The 22,551-nt window shown below is 35.7% G+C and overlaps 1 protein-coding gene across 1 annotated transcript in view; it reads right to left on the reverse strand.

Moving 5' to 3' along the window:
- The window catches only part of LOC118748263 (potassium voltage-gated channel protein eag), a gene marked incomplete in the record, with an annotated part of 41,085 nt that overhangs the window by 3,587 nt on the left and 14,947 nt on the right, over positions 1-22,551 (reverse strand). Inside the window, 9 exon segments of the mRNA XM_036482638.1 lie at positions 1-167; positions 3,052-3,251; positions 6,315-6,387; positions 6,548-6,703; positions 6,874-7,220; positions 8,017-8,113; positions 11,302-11,445; positions 12,213-12,325; positions 14,797-14,928. Of these exon segments, the coding sequence (XP_036338531.1) occupies positions 1-167; positions 3,052-3,251; positions 6,315-6,387; positions 6,548-6,703; positions 6,874-7,220; positions 8,017-8,113; positions 11,302-11,445; positions 12,213-12,325; positions 14,797-14,928 (1,429 nt within the window).

The raw sequence follows: 22,551 nt of genomic DNA on the forward strand, positions 1-22,551 counted from the left end.
TGGTACAGCAAATCGCCAGGCGCCGAATGTGACATCATGAAGTGCATGGCGAGCGCGCGCAGACAACCATCCGAGGCAAGACGAAATGCTGGATGCTCGTTAAATACTTTGCGATTTAGATGAACACAAATGTCAGCCTTCATATCTTTCGGACAATAGTTTAGTACCTGCGAAGTGGCCAAGCCGCAACATGAACGGCAAAACGTCAAACAAAGTGCGAGAACGCAAATGGAAAACCCAAGGAGAGCAAATAAAATTATGGTATGAAGATGAAAGAAAAACACAGAAAGAACTGCTGAAGAAATTAATGAAAGCGTAAGTGGGTGCAGAGTTGAATGGAAGTGCTGGTAAAAGGTGTCATGAGCAGAGGCTCTTAGTTGCAATCGAGTATAAGTATGGAAAAATGAGTGGACTCGATAGATGGCGAACAGGTCTGGGGATAGTTGAGGGGGTTCACAAATCACAAAATGCGAAAGCTATTTGGGAAGCTTTCGATTGGAAATTCACTTACTAATATATGAAATGAAAGCTTGAGCTTTTTCGAAACTTTTAATACCACACTGTTTCTTAAGAAGCTTTTAAAGTTCCATAAAGAGAATATTAGGAGAGCTATTGAGCTTTTTTGAGCGTTTTTGAGTTTTTCAAATAAGAAATTTGAATTACGTACAAGGGCATTGCCAGCACTTTTGCAAGCTTTTTTGTAATAAAATGCACTACGTGGCTTTTTGATCACAACGTCACGGCTTGTTTCTGACTAGAGTGCAATTTGTGAGCCCCCTAATCGATGAGTCAGGAATAGAATTATTTATCAATTGTGAAAAAATAGCAGGTAACTTAAGTTATAGAAAGTAGCTTAATACACACGCACACTCACACATACGTACAGACATTTTTGAATCTCACTAGGAAATGGAGTTGACTGTGGGCGCTTAGAAAGCTTTATTTTTAGTAGTTTTTCGTTGATTTAAGCAAGGAAAGTTATTTGAGTGGCCTATCGAGCTGTGCGAGAGCATTCACTTGTAGTAAACTTGAACTCAAACTGTATCCTATGGAGAGGATCTTGAGTCTCTAGTAGTCCTTTCGAAAAGGATTACGCCCAGAAGAAGGAGAACAGCAGGAGCTTGACAAGTTTTGAATCAATATCTTAAAGACACTCTTTAAAACCGGTAGGAATCAGCTTTCTAAACTGTAGATGCTAAGCTTAAAGCTTTGTTTGGAAACCAAAATTCGAATACTAAACTTCATAAGCTTTCCTCGAGCTTTTGAATTAATGTAACTCACCCACAATCTTTTGGGGTCATGTAGTCCTCTAACAGGAATTCGGGATCAGCTTCCTAGTCTCAAAAAGCTGTGCTGAAAGCTTTTGTAGAGCTTTTCTATACAAACGCTGCTTTGTAAGCGCGCCTTCAACTCTATTTCCGACTGAGATAACTGGCAACTTAGTTTGCTGCTTCGCTATGTGAGAGTAAGTGTTCGTTTCTGGCGCGTTTATTGTACTTTAAAGTTTTTGTGTTCGGTGTTTCACTAATCAAATTCTATGTGTGTGTTAGATATGAGTCTTTAGTGTTTTGAGTTCACAAAAATGTAAGTCAAGCCGAAATTGTCTTCAGTCAAATGGCTTATCCGCTGTACATACAGTTGTGTATCTGGCGTCCTGTGTTGTTGGTATTTTGGTAACTGTGATCTCTACTATTTTAAGGCACAAACTACAGTCAACGAAAATGGTATAAAGACGCTTCTATCTGCTTTTTACCGAGCGCTAATTAATGCGCTACTTTCAATGATTTAAACCAAATGCGCAAGAAGCTTTGACAAAATCCAATTAATGATTTTTTCTACTTTTTTGCTTTTAACTTTTAGAATTTGTCATGATTTGGTTTAAATTCCATCTAAAGGCACGGATTTGACGGACGCTTTTCGTTTTGGCGCACGGATTTGTGGTTTTTATGAGGCGCTACACCGAGCATGACGAACGAGCGAGCTTACCTGTACGCAGACGGGGGTAGATAAAGAGAAAAATAAAAAGAGAAGAAAAAAATAAAATGCGAATTGAAAATGGTTGGAAGTACTTATTTTATTTTAATTGTAAAAAATTCAACTAAGAGCTAAGAGGATTAAGCGAAAAATGAGCAAACATTTACAAAGCATTCGATAAAGTATAAAAAATGTGAATGGGAAAAGCTTGTTAAAGAAAGCTCTAAGAGAAAGCCGCTTGTGGAAAGCAAATGCGCTGACTGCAGAGGTCTTTCAGGCGCGCGGCGGGAATATTTTTAAGCAAGTTATACAAATTGGAACTCTTTTTGCTGGAAATGAAATTGTGTTTTGATAAAAAGCAGCGCAAGCTAGGCGAAGGGCGATTTTAATATTTATTATTGTTATTAGCGACCAACAGCGCCTAAAATTATGCGCCATCATGTGTGCTGCCTATTTAGCGCGCACAGTGGGTATTTGTGTGTGGCAGTGAGCGTAAAGTTGGTTGCGGGTGCTCCGCTCAGCGTGTGTGTGTGTGTATGTATGTGTGTCTATAAACATACATAAGTTAGCTGTGGTTGCGTTTGCGGTGGTCAAGGCGCCAGCTATGGTCGCGTGGTGGTGCGTGACGCCTAAAGTGACGCTTTAGGTGTTGAACTTAGAACTTAAAGAGTTATAGAGTGGAAGAGTGAACCAGTTTTCATAAATTTTAATCATATTCTTATTACTTTCGGTTTGGTCTTTTTTCAATTACTTGTGTGCCTGTGTGTGTGTGTGCTGCATTTGAATTGATGTCGAGGAGCATACTTTTAGGCTGAAGTCATTCTAACTACATACGCAACTAACATACGATACTCAAAATTATTCGCATACAATTAACATACTTTACAAAAGCTTTCTTCTCTGCTTGCTTCGCATACATACATACGTACGAACGTACATACTCAGCATATTTAATCGGCATACTTATGCATATGAACAGTTACATTGTACTTATATGCCACGCCATATGAATGACTTTTTGTTTTTCTCCACAAGTGAATGACTGAGTGTGCGTGCATGCGTGTTTGCTTGCGTTACCTTTTCGGTGTCCAGTCCCTTTGTCATGGCCCAGGTGGAGACCACATAATCCATAACGCGTTCGCTTAACGCCTTCGGCACCTCGTGCAGCTTCATGAACTCGCGCACATTGTTCAACATGTCGTGGTATTTTGCCGTCGCTGAGGTCATCTGCTGGATGATGGTCGTCACGTGACCGAATATCGTCGCATACAGCAGCGCTATAGTGTTGCAACGCATAGGTGGAGTGAGATAGCGGTAAAGCGCAGATGAAAGAAAAAGAAGAAGAAAATTAAGTTTGTGTACTTTTTTTGTGTCGTTGTGCGTGCGCTAGCTCACTGGGTTAAGTGGAATATTTTATGGCGCTTGTAAAATTTTCATTTCAATTATATTTCATTTTATGTAGCATACTTTTCGGATACTTAACACTGAGCGGAATAACAAATGAGTGAAAAAAAACGAAATGAATTAACGAAAGAGTTTGAGAGTGAAAGGAATGCAGAGCAACATGGAAATGAGGCAAACCAAATGAGGAGGGGAGAGGAGGTGCAAAAGAAATAAATGCACGTTGTGCCAAGGAGTCAACTGGGTTAAGTAGGAGCAATAAATGTGAAATTAGTATGCGAATTACGAACGCAAGCTAGAACAGTAATAAATGCCCAAAATTGTTGTTGTGTCTTGGGTATGAAATTGGAGTTGGAGGAAATTAGATAGAAGAAAAGAATGTCTTTGTTATTGTTAAGAGGCAGAGCAGGGCTAGTAGAATTATTTTTATTAGTTTTATGCTTTTGCGTGAGCCACACCGGAAAGCAGTTAAGAGATTAACCGCTTTCGCGATAAAAACAATCAAAACTTGTATGTAGCTCAGACAAAAGCATTAAGTTTTATTACTTTTTATCACACCCGGCAGAGTAGTCACTATGTTCAAGTAGAATTTGCAAATTTTCCTAAAGCTTATTTCGTACACTACTGATGTCGAAGGTTATGTTTCAGCTGATATTTAGTGTTCATTGTTCGTTGAGATTGCTGACTTCAAATGAGTTGATAAACTATTTGGGATTTATGCTAAATACATATTTGGATTGGAATCACCAATGTACTCTCTTTTGGAGTGATGGAAAACCAATAGAGCTCTCAAGAAAGAAAGTTCAGAACTTTTTTCCCCGGTGTTCACCAAAAAGAGCATATTTCCCTGTATATTTTCTTATCAGTCATGACTTACACACGTCACATAGGAGCAGCGATGGGTAGAGAGAGCTCAGCATGCGACTATACAAAACGTATAGAAAGCTTAATAGAGCTTTGCCCGTGGGCAATGCGGTGCCCATCACCGCATAGGAGAGACCTTTAAAAGCGTTCTATAGACTTTGTGAGGTTGCGCGTTGTTTTTTTTTCGATATCAGTGCCGATCAGAGAGAGCTTTTACTTTGAGCACCTTTATAATAAATCTTTATAAAACTTCTACTGATGTATATGTTTTTGTTTGTGATCATCAGAGATAGCTTTTAACTGTAGCTTTATGATATGTATCTACATAATTCATTACTATTATATAAAATTGATTCTACGGAAATTGTTTGTCCAGGGTTGGCTCTCGAAGCATATAAAGCTCTTAAACCTTTCACATGTGGTTAAGGCTTCTCTTATGATTGTTCTATATAAAAAAAGTATGGTTAGAAAGAGCTTTTATTCTCTGCGTGCCCAAATAAAGCTGCAGAGCGCTTTGAAAAGCTGCACCTGCGGGATACGTTTTGATCGTGACTGATATAAAATGTATAGAAAGCTTAAGAAGCTCGGCGCATGCTGACTATTTTGTTGTTGCAACATTCTTTGTTCAACAAAGCAGCCTAAAAGCAGTCCTTTATTTTCTTAGATCAAGCTTTGACTGTGAAAGCTGAGTTTTTTCACACTTAGTTTAATTGCTGCCCTATTTTTTTACTGTTTTACATGCTATTGCTTAAAATGATATGAACAAGTTTCGCAAAGTTTTATGAGAAGCACACAGATATTCAAGACTTACACTTTTACCACCAAAACTAACACCAACGCAAAGGAAAGCGTAAACCACAGACTTTTGTTTTGTTATGTGCTTTTTAAAGCTTAGAAAAACTCACACATAACGACGAATTGTCCAACTATTTTTTTTTTTAATTGGTGACGCAGTGTTGTATTTCACAAATATTTGTTGTTCATATTTACAATAAAAATTCGAGTATTAAAATTTTTATGAAAGTAATGAAAATTTTGTACAGAGAGAAGAGAAATAGTTACAGTAAGAGAGTTGAAGAGTTTTACACAAATGTTTTGTTCATTTAGCATATTTTTTAGGTAAACTTTTTTTAAATCAATAAAAATGCATGAAATGGTGTCAGTTGTGGTGACTAGCTTTAATTCGAGTACATAGCCTACAGAGAGTTACGAACGAGTATGTGAACTGGCAACAATGCTTACTTTTTCAAGTATATGATTGAACAACAACAACAAATCTACGAAATGTGGGATTTTTGAAGGCGAATTTTATGGGTTTACTTGAGTTTGAATTGAATTTGGCTTATTTTATGGAAAATGTTTCAACGAAGGCACACTACACCAACTCAGCATTTATTAGTTCTAGCGGCGTGACGGCGCTGTGAAATGTGCGAGCCCGTTATGTTTCCAATTAAAAATTAACAGTCTTCTGAACTAGATTTTTTTTGGTAATATAAAGAAATTTTAATATTCTTTTCTTAATTTTATTTAATTTTTCAAAAATTAAATTAAGAAATGTTTCCAATTAAAAATTTAAATTTTTCTGAACTAAATTTTTTTTTGCTAATATAAAGAAATTTTAATATTCTTTTCTTAATTTTATTTAATTTCTCAAAAATTAAATTAAGAAATGTTTCCAATTAAAAATTTAAATTTTTCTAAACTAATTGTTTTTTTGAATAATTTTTTGGTAATATAGACATTTTAATATTATTTTCTTAATTTTATTTAATTTTTCTTAAATTTTAAATTGTTTTCAAGTTTCAGTTTTGGGTTCTGTGCTCAATTCAACAATATTTTCATATGCAGCTTTTTAATATTTTTCTTTTATTCTCTGCAGTTATTAAAATTTTTTAATTTTAGTTTTAAATTTTAATTTCATTTGTTTGCATTTTTTTGTAATTTTCTTTCTCTTGCCCGGGGCGCACACATTTGCCTAGCTACCGTTTTGCGTTTACGTCTCTTACGAAGCGTTGCGCAATTTCGTTTCGTTTAGCGAAATTGGACGCGGCAACGGAACGTGTCGGACACCGCACCTGCAATAATCATCATGCAGATGGTGAACACCTTCTCGTTGTCCGTCTCGGCGGCCACATTGCCAAAGCCCACCTGCAAATATACAGAAAGTGATTTTACTGAAAATTGCAACTGGAAATAATTTGCAAAATTAGATTAAAATGTTTTTTTTTTTTTATCTAGAATACAGTAGCATTTACAGTTAAAATGGTTTGTCACGCTCTGACGCATGGCGCAATGCCCGAGAACTCACCGATGTCATGCAGGTCATAGTGAAGTACAGCGCCGTCACATACATACTCTTGCGCGACGGACCATTTATCAGTTCCGGTCCGGTGTCGTTGCTCCAGATGTACGAGTACGGCGATTGGGTAACGTTCGCCAGCTTCCACAGCCAGCTGTACTGTATCTGTGTGAAGGTAGCAAAAAGAAAAAAATAAAATAAAAAAGTAAATGAAAGTAAACAAAGAGTTAAAAAGTGTAGAACGAATACGAATTTCAAAGGAAATGGCGCGTGAATGTGTGAGGGAAGAAAAGAGTACAGCAGTATAAGCACTAGCTTCGATGTAACACACTTACTCCATTATCGGCATCGCTGCGTCCGATCGAGTACCAGATGCAGGCCAGCCAATGCGCCACCAGCATATAGAAGCAGAGCAGCAGTATGAGCATGGCGGCGCCATATTCCAGATAGCGATCCAGTTTGCGCACCACACGCCCCAGTCGCAGCAGTCGCACCACTTTCAGCGCACTAAAAAGCGAACCGATCCCATCCTCGTCCCGATCGAAGGCATTGAAGACATCGTATGGCAGGCAGCTGAGCAGATCGATGATGAACCAGGACTTTAGATAGTTCATGCGGATCACTTTGGGATCGCTGACCACCTCGCCGCCGGGACCGACGAACGTTGTGTGGAAATTTAAAACTGCAATGAAAATATGAAGAGAAAGAGAGAGGGATGGAGAAGAGGAGGTCGGTTGGGGAGATGAAGAGCAGGGAAAATTGGCGTACGGTGGAGGAAAGTGGTGGAGCGAAGAGAAAGAGCAGAAAGAGAGCAGAAATATTTTTTTTTTTAATTTTGAGACTAATGAGGGTCGCTTCGATCAGATATAGGCACAAAATAACGAGTGCAATAAACTACGAGTGCAATAACTACAACGGTTACATTTAGAGAGAAAATTTTTTTATTGAGAGCTTCCTCATACTTATTTAAGACCCTAAAGATCTCATCACTTGCCTTATGAGGTCAGTTCATATTCTCTTCTCTTCTCTTTCTTATAACTAATTTAAAAAAAATGCTGATCAGGTTTCTTTTAAAAAAAAAGAAGAAAAACATCCAACGTACTTTTGCGTTTTTTCAAAGGCTTTATACTATTTTCCTAGAATATTCCTTTCTTTGACTAACTTCTGACATAGCATCTCGAACTCTTTCTTAGAAAAGTCATAACTTCACCGGTTTATTTCGACAAATTTAATCAGTTCTTAGATTAAGTCTTTCGCGAGAAAATTACGCCCGAAAGTATGTAAAATTAATTGAGTAAGCTTTGCAATTCCCATTCGGCTTATGAAATTATTTGTAGAAGTCTGAAGTTGTAAGGTACCACTAAGAAGTACAGTAAACGTATAAAGCTACTCTTCATAGCCTTTTCAAGCAGAAAAGCTCACATTTTTGAATAAATATTTTTAGTACAAGCATATCAAAACTTTGTTTTCGTACTTACCGATATCTATAAAGAATATAACATCTACTATGGAATCGACAACGAGTAGTGAAACGTCTTCTGAAGTTTTATTTTTAAAAGCTACATTGTAGGGCACCTGAAAGAAAAATTAAGGCGGCGCCTACAATTAAGAAATGTCTCCAAAAATATTGAATATATTTTTCGTGGACATAGCAAATGAAATAGGCACGCCGCACAGTGTAAGATTTGACCCATCTAGCTGCTTTTAATTCTGTAATTCGAAATCTATTGAAGATAGATTAATGAAATTTTGCACAAGGTACGTTATAAGATAGGCGAAGCTTTTTACAAAAAATTGGTAATTTATAGTTACTGTCATGCTACCCTATTATATAACTGCAATTTTTAAAAATGCAAAAACTGAAATATTTAACTAACTACAAAGGCTAAAATGCCCAAAATTGATATTTAGAATTTCCCTATAACAAGGAATTATAAACTGACAGAAATGGACTTAAAAATAAATATATTTTTTTTTAGTTATGGGCGTGGAAAATATCGATAAAAAAGTCAAGTTGGGTCAAAGAAATTCCGTTATAAGTTCAATATTTCTTACTCTATTTACAGAAATGGGATACCATTGGAAAGGTAATGAATTAGGCTTTCTCTGTTGAAAACGAATATATAAGAATTTGTCTCGGTCGAGATAAAATGCAAGCGAATTACTCGAGGAAAATGAAATTCCCAGTAGGTCAGAAAAAAGAAAATTTCATCAAAACCTGCACTTTCCTGCAGCTAAAATTATGTTGTTTAGAGTCTAAGAGGAGTGGCAAATAAACTGAGATACAAACTTTATCGAATAGTGGCGGATAACGAGTTTGCTGGTCTAATGAAATTAATAAATTGCTAAAAATAAATTTAAGTTAACATCGTTTTACTTTAACATGGAATACTCAGTCCTAGTTTAATAAAATCCCAAAAATGTATATTCATTAAAAAGAACATACCCAAGCAAATAAGACCAAAATGGTATTTTAGTAATTGTTGCATAAATCACATAACACCGACAAAATAAACATTGAGATTCGGTTTCAAATATAAAAGTTTAAATATTATTGTGCTCGGTAATTTTCCAAACCAAACCCCGTCCCGCCATACACTTTGATTAAAATTTTTTAGTTGTTATTGTTTCGTCTTTATCAGGCATTTCTGAAAACATTCTTGACGTTGTTTTCAAATTTGGCGACATAAAATAATGGAATTAATCTTTTCTAGAATACTGAAATGATACACTGTGCGCCGTTACACTGTATAAAAAGCAAGTACTGGCAGTAAATGATGGAGTGTTCTATAAAAACACTGCAGCATTGCTTCTAAAAAAGTATACCGATTTCCCTTTGATTTGCTACCAATTTTTAGGGACCACTCGAATGAGCCGGTAATCCATTTCGAGGTAGGGTTTTGTTGACTATACAAAGGACTATTTTATTTTTTCTCTAAAATACTTCATCGTTGGCTCATTCGCTATATGTTCAATGCTTTTCTTCTGCTTGCACAGACTTGCGCTCTTATAAGCAAATTGTAGCTGGGATTATGTGCCTAAATAAATACTTAAGTGTAAATTTGTGCGTGTGTGCGTGTGCGTTAAGCACTTGAAGCGCAAAGTATTAATTTAACCACGACAAACATTACTCATACGCACCGCTGTACCTTTGAAGCGCCCTAAAGATACAAACAAACACGCCCACAAGATATGAACGCTAGCGAGCGAGCAAGTGATATGAGCAAAGGCATTAAATAGAAATTACGCTGCAGTGCACACACATGGAAATATATTTTAGCAAAATATTTTTCGGCAACATTTTTTCGTACCCAAAACTCGCTTCGGTACTATCTCGCAGAGAATTGGTTTCCTTTAAGCTCTTCGTAAAAGTATTTCAAAATCATCAAAGTACAATCGCTTTAATCGAGCATTACAAATTAAAAAATCATTTGGGGTGGCAGTGTAACAAAAATTTTATTTGAAATTTACTGAGCGTGTCTTTGCAAATTGTGGCCTTTACCGACTTTATATATTCAAATCCCTCTCTCTTACACTTGTGCCTACATCATTGCGGCGATAATTTTCACTTGAGCGCACAAATCATATGATTTTAAGCGCTTAGCGGCGAATGTGTGGAAACCATTTACCCACAGCAAAGGTTCCCCAACAGCCGCCGGGGCGTATTTATTATGCCCAAAGAACATGAAACCTACATGTAAATGTTAGCCTAGCGCTGCCAGCACTTACACACACATACACAATTACATTCATACGATTTGAGTGCGCTTTGCTACTCATAAATTCCCACATAGACTCGTTTTGGCAAAATGCTCGAGTGCTTGTAATTGCACACACACACACACACACAGATAGCAACCACATTCAAAGCGAAAATTTAGAGCACTTTGAATATTAAATGTAATAAAAGCGGCAGTTTATTGTGTAGATGTATAATTGGCGAGAAGGCGAGTGCGAAAAATTTGGCAAAAATTGGATGTAACTGTAACTCTTTTGCTACTGCACTAAAAGTCTTTGCTTCCAACTTTTCTGAGAGCATCGTTTAATGTGCTATTTATTATACACTCCTCGTCACCCTTTTAACTCTTGGTATTTACAGCCTTCCTTTGGTTTATTTAATATTCATTAATTTCTTATAAAAATATTTTTCGAAAAATTTCGGATATGCAGCTTTGTAGCCCATTAAATTTTATTATAATAAAGTTAAAGTTTCAAGTGGCTGTAAATATCGTTGATTTATGAATTTTTTTTATTAATTTATTCACCTTAGGCCATTAGGACCAGCGTACACCTTTGTTGACATTTTTCTTAATTTTTATAAAATTTTAAAATCGCATTTACACGTATAATATGCTACGTTTTAATAAAAAATTAATGAATATTAAATAAACAAAGGAAAAACTGTAAATGCTATGGATTAAAAGGGTGCGCTAATCAAATGACGAGAAATGTAAATCTGGAAGCAAGTTTCATTGCAGCATGTAGAAAAATCTTTACAACTGATTAAAGCGTACTTTTTTAATTTTTTTTATATTTTTTCTAATCAAGTTTGTTTTACATTGAACTAATAAAATATTTTAGTAAATATATTCAGGCCCACTTTGCCTCTCCGTTCGTAGCAGGTATGTAACTTTACGCTGTTTAAAAAGTTAAGTTCTTTTATTAAAAATTCTCAACGAACCCCAACCTTTGTCAATTCACTTATTTATGCCTATTCCATTTGCTTTGCTTTGAACGCACGTTACATTACACTTATAGCTTACCATAATGGCGGTATAAAATGTTAAACACAATATCACCCAATCCCAAATTGCTTTAAATGCACAATAATGCAAAAGAATGTGTGGCGGCGTTTTAGGCGCTTCTTGTCTGTATTGCGGCATAATATCGGCGCTGAGTGACATCATCTGTGAGAAATGAAATGGAGTAGCAAAGAAGAGCAAATAGACAAGAAATGGCAGATTAAATATATATGGAAAGGTAAAACATTTATTTTGCTATGCAGTTTTTAAAGCTCGAATAATCTTTTTTTTCAAATCAGTGCTTTATTTAGCCCATTGCAATTTGTCGCTTGTCATCAGTTATATGTCACTTGTCATTTATTCACTGCCTTTTCTCAATTATCGTTTTCCATTTTTGACAGTTTTTTTACGTCATTTGGCATTTGTCACTTGTCATCTGTCACTTGTCACTTGTCTGCTAATACTGGTCATCTGTGATTTTTCAGTTGTCACTTGTCATCTGTTTGTCATTTGTCACTTGCAAATTTTCAACTGTCATTGGTTAGTTGTCACTTGTCATTGTTTCCCTGCCTTTTGTCGTCTTTCATTTGTGAGCGTTTTTCTTAAGTCATTTGCCACGTCGTATCTGCCACTTTTTTTCTAATACTGTTACCGTCGCCGCATGTCATCTGTCAATTTTCAGTTGTCACTTGTCATTCGTAATGCCGTATTAATCACCTCTATCTGGTGAATTGTCATCTGTCGTTTGCCACTTATAATTTAACAACTGTAATTTGTCATTTGTTAGATAAATGCTAACTGTCAATTTCTTGTCACGCTATGTCACTTGTCACCTGCAATTAGTCATTTGTCACTTATCATCTGCAATTTGTCAACTGTCATTGCTCAGTTGTCACTTGTGGACTATAATTTGTGACATAAACTGTACTTACATGCGCCAGATTGGATTGTTTCGTTGGATCCTTCAGTGTTGGCAGATGTGCGCTGAATTGACGGCTGCGTGTCACCGAACGCGCCAGTTTGGCGAATTTCGATAAACCTAAAACTTGAGAGTAAATATCAAAAAGCTCATATTAACGAAAACAACACAACACAACAACGACAACTGAAATATAAGGAAAGTAGATAGAAAATGGCAAAATTTAACAACAACTAGTGGGATATTCTAGAGAAAATGGAAGAGAGAAAGATATCGAGGTGCTGGAGAAAATTTTACATAGAGAGCTGCTGGTAAGAAAAGAGTTCGAAACTTTTACAAAAAGCGGCCTGGACCAACAGCAATTAACTAGAATATGTATCTTTTTTTATTTGTGGCGTGGAATGTTCTCATTTGATGTGAATGTATACGTGTCAGTTGAGATACCACTCTATATCAAAGTAATGAATTGGTAGATTCTCCATAGCACACCTTTACGAGACTCTTCACATTGACTAAATATTTTTCTTGTGAAGATTAGTTTTGTTACTTAAACGTTTAATCGATTTGGAAAAATTCCGATTGTCCTGAAATAATGATTAATTATATCTGTGCGTAACTTTAAAAATTTTGTTAAAATTTTGCCTTGATAAAAAGCAACTTGATTCAAATAAAAAGTAGAAGCAGTTATAAACAAAAAAACGATGTATAAAAAATACGAAAAAAGCCAATTGACGCCAATTATAACACCATAATGTAAATTCGAGAATTATAAAAATTAAAAACACCAGTTTGAAGAATTTCGAAACTAAATATTGTACAGCGGTTGTCAAATGAATCGCTTTTCTATAAAAAATGTTTAGCTTTAGTTTAATTTATGTATGTATCTAGAAAAGCTAATCCTTTTGAGGTCTTCTCTAAATTAGTGCGCTTTGGCATTCGAGGGAGAGCTGTAAAGTAATCGGCTAGTGTATCTTAGCAATTTAGCAAACTTAGTTTTAGAGAATTTGCCAAACGAGTAAAGAAAGCGCCTAAAAGTATGATTTGCCAACAAAAAATGTCTAAGACGTATGCGCGGAATTCTCAAACAGCGAGTGAAAAAAATGTCTGATAACTTAAGTTGATTGCTTACTCGAATTGTAGTTATAGCCATGCTACTTCATTTTAAAGGGCTTCTTCCACAGAAATCTAGAGCAGAAACTTCACAAGTTATTATAAATGAGCTCATTTTACTTAGTACTCTATTGGGGAGTCCATAAGCCCTGCAAGCTCCAGCAGGAGGTCCAATTTTAGATTTTCTCTGAATTCGTTAGTTTATAGCAGACCGCTTGTCATTTTAAAATATTTTGATATTCTGTTAAGTATAACTTATTTATCAATACATAAACCTCCTCTCTGGTCTTGGTTCCTACTCTTCCTTAACCAATCACATTTTTAAGATTATATAGAATTAATTAGTACCTAAATAATGACGCCAAAACTGCCGATTATTTGAAGGAAAAAATTAAAGAGTGGCTCTGTTCTGTTGCAAGGTAAACGTCTTCATTCCTACTCCGATGCCCTCTCAGCTCATCCTAATGTACATATGATCAATTCATTAAAGGTCAAAGCCTTTCAGCGCCTCCGCAATTCGTCATGTTCGCTATTTTCTAGTTTCGAAAAGTTTAGTTTTGGAAAAATTCTAGAAATTCTAATGTAGTCTAGTCTCTTCGTTCATGCAAGAGCTAAAACTGAGCTGCAATGCCAAAGCTTCCTCAAGTAGCCGGGCAAAATATGCGCCTAAAAGTAAGCAAGCGTTTTAGCTACAAAACTTTATTTAAACTTTAAATTTTTGTATCCTTTGCCGCCTAATGGGACTGTCACTGCAATGTCAGTATGTTTGAAGGCGAATCTCGTCAGTTTAATTTATCAATTTAAAGCCATTAAATGTGTTGAAGTACTTTAAATCCGACTAAAATGTTCGAAAGACTTCGGCAAACAGCTTGAACTAAATTTAATTCAATAGAAATGTCTGCAATGCAATTATCAATTTTTATTTATTCTTACATCCGAATTCGGTGTAATTGTCAAGCTTGGTCAAAAGAACTACGACTAAAACTACGCTACAAAAATTAAATTTTAGGCGCTTCAAAAATACGCAAAAAATTTAGTCAAATACAGAGAAATCTTAGGGGCATAGTTTTAGGCGGATTTTTTTTTACAAATAGTCAAGTTTGATTATCTGTCAAGTGCACAGAATCGCGGGGTTAGTAAATACCTCACTGCATACATTTTCATTGAATCAGGCATGGGATTTTAGAAGTCACTAAGCTAACATTTTTTATCACCAAGCGTCGCTCCATGAATAACGGCTGCGCCCAAAAATATGCAGCTTAAAAGCATCTTCTGCTGTGAAATAAGTGTGCGCAATTGGAAGGAGAATTAGTTTCTTTAGATACATTGCATATTTTTAGGCTTCATTCAAAGATTTTCGGCTATTAAAAATTGAGCTTAGCGAATTCTAGAACTGCAGCTATTAGTAGTTACAAGAGTAAAGTTCAGTGTTAGTAAAAATTAAACCAAACATTTTCTACCTCCTCTTGCTAATTTCGTCTACTTACCACCCTTTGTGTCCTCGCTGTCGATTGGCTGCTTCAGTGCGGTTATGTCCCGAAATGTTAGCAAAAATAGCACAACCAAATCCCTTTCGTTGCGTATGGGCGCAACCTGTAACAGCAGCCATAGTGGGGTTTCTGTGTGAGGGACGAACAAAGAAGAATATTAATGAAAATGATCTGGGAATAGGAAAATGCTGAAACTAGATGGAGTTTTAAGAGTTAAATAAATCAAACGATTCCTTAACGAAATGAAGCTAACGAAATTTATATTTGCAGATAGTGAGAAGATATTGCTTGATTATTAACGAAAGGATTTTGACGCCAGAAATGGTTTAAGCTGGGTTTGAGCGCCCTCAAGTAGGCTACACTTTTTTCCCTCACAACCTCAAACGCTTGTTTACCCAAATACCTGCTGATATTTGCCAGTAGAAGAGCGCAAAATTTAACAAAAAGAAAATAAAATCGTCGTCATCGTCAGCCTTGGCGTTAATAAAAATTTAGTAGCTCCCCAAAGTATGCTACGCCAGCAGCTAACTGCTTACACGCGCGTGCTCTTAATTACCATTTTTATCAACTGCCTAGCAGATGGTCAGTTGGCGCAGTTTCCTATGTGGCGCATTTATCCCTTGCCTGCCGGCTTCTATTCCCGACTACGTACAGGCATGCTTTGTCCTGTGAGTATGCCAGCTTATTTATGTACTTATGTATGTATGTGTATATGTGTGTGAGTAAATATTACATTTCGGCACCGGAAAATTCTGCGTCGCAGTTGTTGGGCATGGTTCCGCGTTGCACGCAAGCATGTAAACATGCCACTCAACGCGCATACTACTGATGCCCCCGACCAGCTCACACTATGGGGAGATCAGCGCCTAAAATCACGCTTTGCTGACCGGAAAAGAGCGAATATTGGGCGAATAAGTAAGCATAGCTAGCCGGCACGCAAGTTGCCACATTCCAGCAGTCCTGTTTATAAAAGTTCTTCTAATATTTTCGTATTTTCAAATTGATTTTTGCGAATGCCAGCTGTTCCACTCCATACGCTCCAAAACCCTTTTCATAGCAGTTTACAATTGATTCCTCTTCGCAGCATTTTCCTGCGTTCAGCCATCAATTCTGCCCATTATATATTTTCGTTATTGTTTGAGGTCACGCGCGGACACGAAGGTCAATCCGCGCTCGCAAACAATAACAAAGTCATCAATTTTATGATTTGTTGACACACATCAATTTTTCTACGTTGCAAAAATATTGCAAACAACAACAATAGCAATTACTACCAACGCCATGGACTAAAAAATGTGAAGCCGCGTGAGGATCGAAGGGGAAAAAGGCAAAAATAGCAACTACCATGTCTAAAAAAAAAATTAATCAATTTCGCTCAAGGGTTATGAAGCGGCGGAACGATTCGAGTGGCAGCAACGACGGCGTCGGCGGCACAGGGGCGTGAGAAACAAGCAAATTTTCTAATCAACAGCGCTTGCAACCGCGGTCATTTATGGCGTTCATCGATTGTTGGGAAGCGATGTTTTCAGTCTGTGGCTGTTATTTGTTGCTGTTGCCTTTGCCGCTGGTGCTGGTGCTGCGTCTGCTCTAGTCGGCAGTGGCATGTCAAACAGCAGTAAAGTGGCACCAGCGCAAGTTTTCAGCGGCTAATAAATTTTTGAAATTTTTTTTTCTTGCCATCGCTAACATTATTACATTTTTTATGCCATGTTTTCGCCCTGACATTGGCGTGCTTCCAAAGCTTTGTATGCTTCGGCCAAGCGTAAAAATTTTCTTCTTAGCGGCTTAGGCTAATTTGTGGCAACGACAACATTGTTTTAGGGAAATTGGCTACCAAATGTCTGTCCATCAATGGAACAATGAGTCAAATGAAAAATATAGCATTGCTACTAATTTGTAGATGTCCTTTTAGACTTAATGAAAATGGTACAGTGCCGGTGAATTTTCATTAATAAAGTATTTTTCTATGAATTGAATGTGTTGACTGTAGAAGTGAAACTATCGGGACTTTTTGGAGATTGTCGGAATTTTTGGCATTGTTTTAGGATTTTTCCGAAACTTTTAGGCCTTTTTCCGAGACTTTTGGGGCTTTTGATAGTATTCTTACGGCATTCCTCACAACATTAGGTCACAATTCGTGCTTTTTTTGGGTTGGCACAGAGTTTTCAAGTACCGTTTGGAAGTTTTTATTATCTTTAGAGATATTTTCATACTTGTGGTGGATCTTTCCGAAGCTTTCGGCAATTTCTTGGGACTTTTTCGAGAGCTATTGCCACTTTTCGTATGCTCTAGGGACTTTTTCAAGCCTTTCTAAAAATAACAAAGACTTCCGGACAGACTTAATAAGAGTTCTTCTAAAAGTTTCTTGAATATATGACACATATTCGAAAGTCACAAAATGTCCCCAAAGGTTCTCAAGAACTCTGAAAGCCTCAAAAATCTGATAACAACGCTAGAAATTTCGAGAAAGTTGCAAGGAAGTCACAAATGTTTCGGAAAAATTCCTAGAAGGTATTCATACATATCACTAAAGTTAAAAATTCTAAAAATTCCAAACTATACCTTTCCGGATTTTTTCATGCCTTCTGGGATTTTTTTCGTGACATTCTTTTTTAAATTTATAGGACATATTATTTTTAGGGGTTTGAGAGTCTTTTGAGATATCTTGTAACTTTTCGTATTTTCTGAAGAAATTTTGCAAACTCTCAAGACTTTTCTTGGAAACTTTACGGGGTTTCTCGCGTCTTACCAGAACTGTTCAGGTTTTTTTTTTGGTTTTTTAAGGATCGTTTGGCACTTTTAGACATTTTGCTGGGTTTTTCAAATCTGCTAGAGCTACTTTCCAGACCTTTCTTGTATCTTTCGAAATTTTTGAGACTCTCTCTGGTCTGGGACCATTTGAGGTTTTCGTGATTTTTTGTGACTTTTCGCGAATTTTTTTAAACCTACTTTTCGTAGGTTTTTGGGATTTTAAGAGACTTTTTAGGATTTGTTAAAACTTTTCTGTACTTATCTTGAATATTTTAGACTTTTCTTGTTGTTTTTTTTTCGAAAAATTTTGCCCATCTTTTTGTGATCTTTCGTTTCTTTTGGCTGTTTCGGGCTTATTTAAGGTTTTGTGACACTTGGTAACAATTTGGGGTTGATTTCGCAACCTTTTGAGATTTTCTGGGAACTTTTTGGTTCAACGGTACATTTATTTTTACCTCAAAAAAATTTGTAAGCAAAAAACGTCGGAGTTCGTTTATAAAAATTATAAAATTAAGGATTGCACTTTTTTTTTTATTTCAAATGCATACATTGTATGGTCTTTGATAAGAAAGATATTTGTAGATACATAAGTCGAAAATTTAAAATTTAAATTTCAGAGAAGTTGATCAGCTTTGTCCATGCAAGTGATTTGATATTTAAAACGTAAGCTTAAAATCATACAAAACGAACTGCAAAATGCTTAAAAGACCCCGATGGCTATGTTTTCATTGAATAGAGTTGCCAATTATTAAATTGTTTCGTGTTTTTTTTTTTACAGCATATTTTTACTTTCAATCAAATTAGCCCACCGATGGCCTTCAAACGGCAGTTCACATAGACAACTGGTACGTTTTGTATGCCATATTTTTTATTTAGTTTTGTTTTTCATTTGTGTAAAACTCTGAAAAATTCGTTTTTCTGCACTTGAAAATTTCAGCTAAAATATTTAAGCAAAAAAAATCGCTTAAAGCACTTGCTATGTAACATAAGTACACTTATCGTATAAATATTTGCGCTCTAAGCCACTAAGTACTGGGCTCTCACACATGCATGCATACGTCGTAAAAGCAGTTAAAAAGCCACAAAAGTTATCTGCTCGACTGCACTCAGCCAAAAGGCAAATATTTACGCATCTGGTTACACTTGTATGTCTGTATATGTATGTCTGTATATGCAACATGCGACCACAAACGCACTAAATTTATGCTAAAGAGCACAATTTCCAGAAAATTATGAGTACAAAGAGAAATAAGTGTCGAAAATGCGAGTAATTAGCATAAATTGAGAGAAATGGGTTAAATTTGTTTGGTAATTTCGAAGATCAAAGTACACAATAAATTGGATTTATGTAAATATGTTTTGGTTTCGAAATTCCAGCAAAAGTTGGCAAGACTGACCAGCTAAACAATTACCAAAAATTTTTAATTGTTCAGGCAATACTCATACGCCCTGTCATCCACTTCTGTTAACATTCAGTCACGTAAACAGACCTACAGTATTATTTATCACTTTTTTCCACATATTTCTATCTACATTTGTGTGCCAATAATGAATGGCATGTGTATTAGAGCCTACGCTAAGCGCCTGTGCATATGTTTTACGCCGCCATAAACATTTCTATTCGACTGCACTCAGCCACAGGGTGGCGTTTTGCATTGGTGAGAATTTGCGAATCGAAATGGCGCAGCACAAATTGCAGCAACAGACCACAGCGAGAATGGCTTGTTATGTGCGAAAATGGAAAAATTTGCCAATTTCGGTTATATCAGACTAAAATATTTTTGTTTCAACCGAAAAGCTGTTGGAGCTAGTCGGCACGTAAATAACTTTTCTGGTCATGACACGAATATGGATAATTAAAAGCACACCTAGATATGCATATGTAAGTGTAGATGCATATCAATGCCAGTGAGCATAGGAAGATTCTATGTGTAATTCTAAGCAAATTTGCCGAAGAAATCATTGGTCTAAAATTAATTTGGACTTTGCAAATTGCGAAAATAGGTTTCGAGAAAAATATTACATTTTCACTGTGGCGCCCTCTGGTGGAAGTTTTAAAAAAAATATAAGCGCAGAAATGGACTCCTCATACCAAAAAACCCTTCACAGAATTTTTTTTATACAAAATTTAAGCACTTCTTGACGACACTACAAAAAATGCTAGTAAACCAATTTTCGCAATTCGGCAAACTCCAAATTGATTTTTTACCCATTGTTTCTGCGGAAAATTTGCTAAAAATTACAGCAGAATCCAACTGTGCTATCGCGCATCGTAGGAAAAAATCTTCCATACAAATTGACTCGCCCTAATGTTTATGTATCAGTTGTCATCGATTTGCAGCTGTACGTGCGCTTTGTTGGCTTGAGTATTCATTTCATTAAAATGCAAATTTAGTAAATAATTAAAACGTCATTAGCCTGCCTTCCGGTTAATTAAATTTTCGCGAAATTTTTAATTGAAAATTGAGTCTAATGGAACCTGGAAAATTGAATTCATTTGCTTTGGTATAAATTCAACGAAAATATTAACAAAAAAATGAATTAATTATATATCAGTAATATATAGTGCAGAACATTCGCAAATTTTTAAAAAAAGTAATTACAAAGCAAAAGCTTTAAAAAATGTCAGCTTCTTCTATTTGGTTAGATCAAACCTTTGTGCCACCGAAACTTTTTATTCGCAAGGGTTAAAAAAAATTGGAAGTCAACCGCGTAGTTTATTCCAAAAAATTCACTGTTAATAAAAAATTTATATTTCTGTGCGAAAGTGGCACTTTTTTATGGTTTTCAAATATTTTGTTGAATGTTTTTAGGCAGCCGTTTGCCTAAAAAGCGAAAAACAAGCTACTGGTGGTGACTGGTCATTTTTGGTGCAAATACATACATAGCTTGTAGAAAGTGCAGTTGATTGGTGCTGAGCGTGAAAAAAAAAATTCCTGGGAAACAGAAGCTATGCATTTTCTTTTAGTTTGAAGGCTAAAAAACTAAACTAAAAAACGCAATTAAGCAATTAAGTAATCTGCAGCTGTAAAAGTGAAATCAGAATTTTCGGAAATTTTCTTCATGAGAAAATGTCCCAAAGAGCTAGATTATGTTTGTTTTTTTTCACCTCGTAAGTCACAAAAAAACTATTTTACGAATTTACATATTTAAAACGTTCAAATTTGAAGAGAGTTTTTAAAGAAAAAAACTTACTAATATCTCTAAAGAAGATTGGAATAATTTTCTATTATAATCAGCAAAAGAAACTTGTAAAAAAACGTCAATATAAAAGTTCAGATATTTATTTCCCAAATATCTAATCGCAATTCGCATTTTTTTCTCTTCTAGTCTGTAAACTTTTCTTGTTTCGTCTCAACTTTGCTTACAATTTCCTTTGAGTTTTTGTTTATCAAAGCATATCCAAACACTTTCACACACTTTCTCCTCCTAAAACGTCTTCTACTCATGTTTCACTACAACTATCGTGTCAATTGTGTCTCAAAGCCATGTCGAAGTCATGAAAAAGTCAACAAGCTACGAGTAGCAATAAAAAACCTCGTCTAACATTTGCCGCATATGTTTGCAGGTCAAATAGTTCGGAGAAAAATCGAAAATGAAGATATAAAATTGCAAATGGCAGCACAAATGGCGAGTGTTTTCTGGCATTTCAATTTCTTGCCAAAGTCTGCGTGTTTACATTTCGAAGACTTTTTGTTATAGTCTGGCTGATATTAAACAGTAAACAGTCAGCTAGATTTTGACAGCAGAATATATTGAATATTGTTTAGCGTATTTTCGAAAGGTTTTTTTTCGTAAGACATACTTAGACGAATTTGACTAAAAACATGCAAGAACCAAGCGCCGCTATTGGTCGGTTTTCATGCTGCCTATTTTTAGGGGCATATATGTACTATCAAATTATTATATTTAACCATTCTTTCCTCTATTTTCCTGCAAATAATCAATGAATTATTTAGCAATGCAAATTTGCAAAACTCATTCGAGACACATTTTCTGGTTATTACGCTGTGCGCTATCAATTCGTCACTGTAAAAGACTACCACAGCGCCATCTGTTAGTAGTCCCGGCCTTTGTAACTGATGCACATTGCATTTAGTGCAGCTGACCTCACGAATCTCCTTTAATTTTCTAGCCCAACAAAGAAGCCTTCGAATATTGATTTGGTCTTCAGTAAACAGTTTTGCAAATTCTCAAAAAGAAAATGCAACACGCCTAAAAGCATGCCGTCTGTTTTTGGTAACACGGCACTTTTTCTGTGAAAATGTGATTGAACAAAATGAGGTAAATAAGTACTATCCTCTTTGTCACCATACTGTATGATTACTTCAATAGCCTACTATTTACAATTTATGTGTTTTTTTTTTGATTTTGAATGAGTCTGGAGTCTACCTTAACTTTAGTTTTTGAAATATGTTTTTTATATAATACAATATCAATTGTATTTGCCTATTTTGCCATTTTTTATTAGCTGCTGCAGCTTTGAGTTATCCGGTCGCTTTGTACCTGCTTGCTGCGGCTTTCCATATTGCGACATTGCACAGCCGCATTGAGCATCTGAAAATAATTTGAAAGTATACATAAATAAAAAAACGTGCTTTTGCAGATTAAAATAAAGGTGCTAATCAAGGAAAAAATTATACATACATATACTTACATAAATAATTAAAAGCGAAAATAAAGTGGAAGTAAAAGTTGGACATAACTACAAGAACAAATACATTTACGGGCATTTAAAACAGGAATATGGTGTTTAAGTATTTTAAAACCAGAAAAAAACATTCTGGACATAAAAATTATGTCCAAAAATTTATGTCCCATTTTTAAATACATGGCCAATAATGTATTCAAAAGAGAAAATATTTGAATGCGCGGAAGTAAAAATTGGACATATCTAATTACACAAATAAAACCATAATTTTATGGATATCTAAAAAGTCAATATAGTCTTAAGGTACTTTAAAACCACAAAAGGGCACGCTGACCATAAAAAAACTGGAC

The sequence above is a fragment of the Rhagoletis pomonella genome, unplaced genomic scaffold, assembly GCF_013731165.1.
Source record: "Rhagoletis pomonella isolate Grant_MI unplaced genomic scaffold, Rhpom_1.0 Rhpom_scaffold_00013, whole genome shotgun sequence".
NCBI lineage: Eukaryota > Metazoa > Arthropoda > Insecta > Diptera > Tephritidae > Rhagoletis > Rhagoletis pomonella.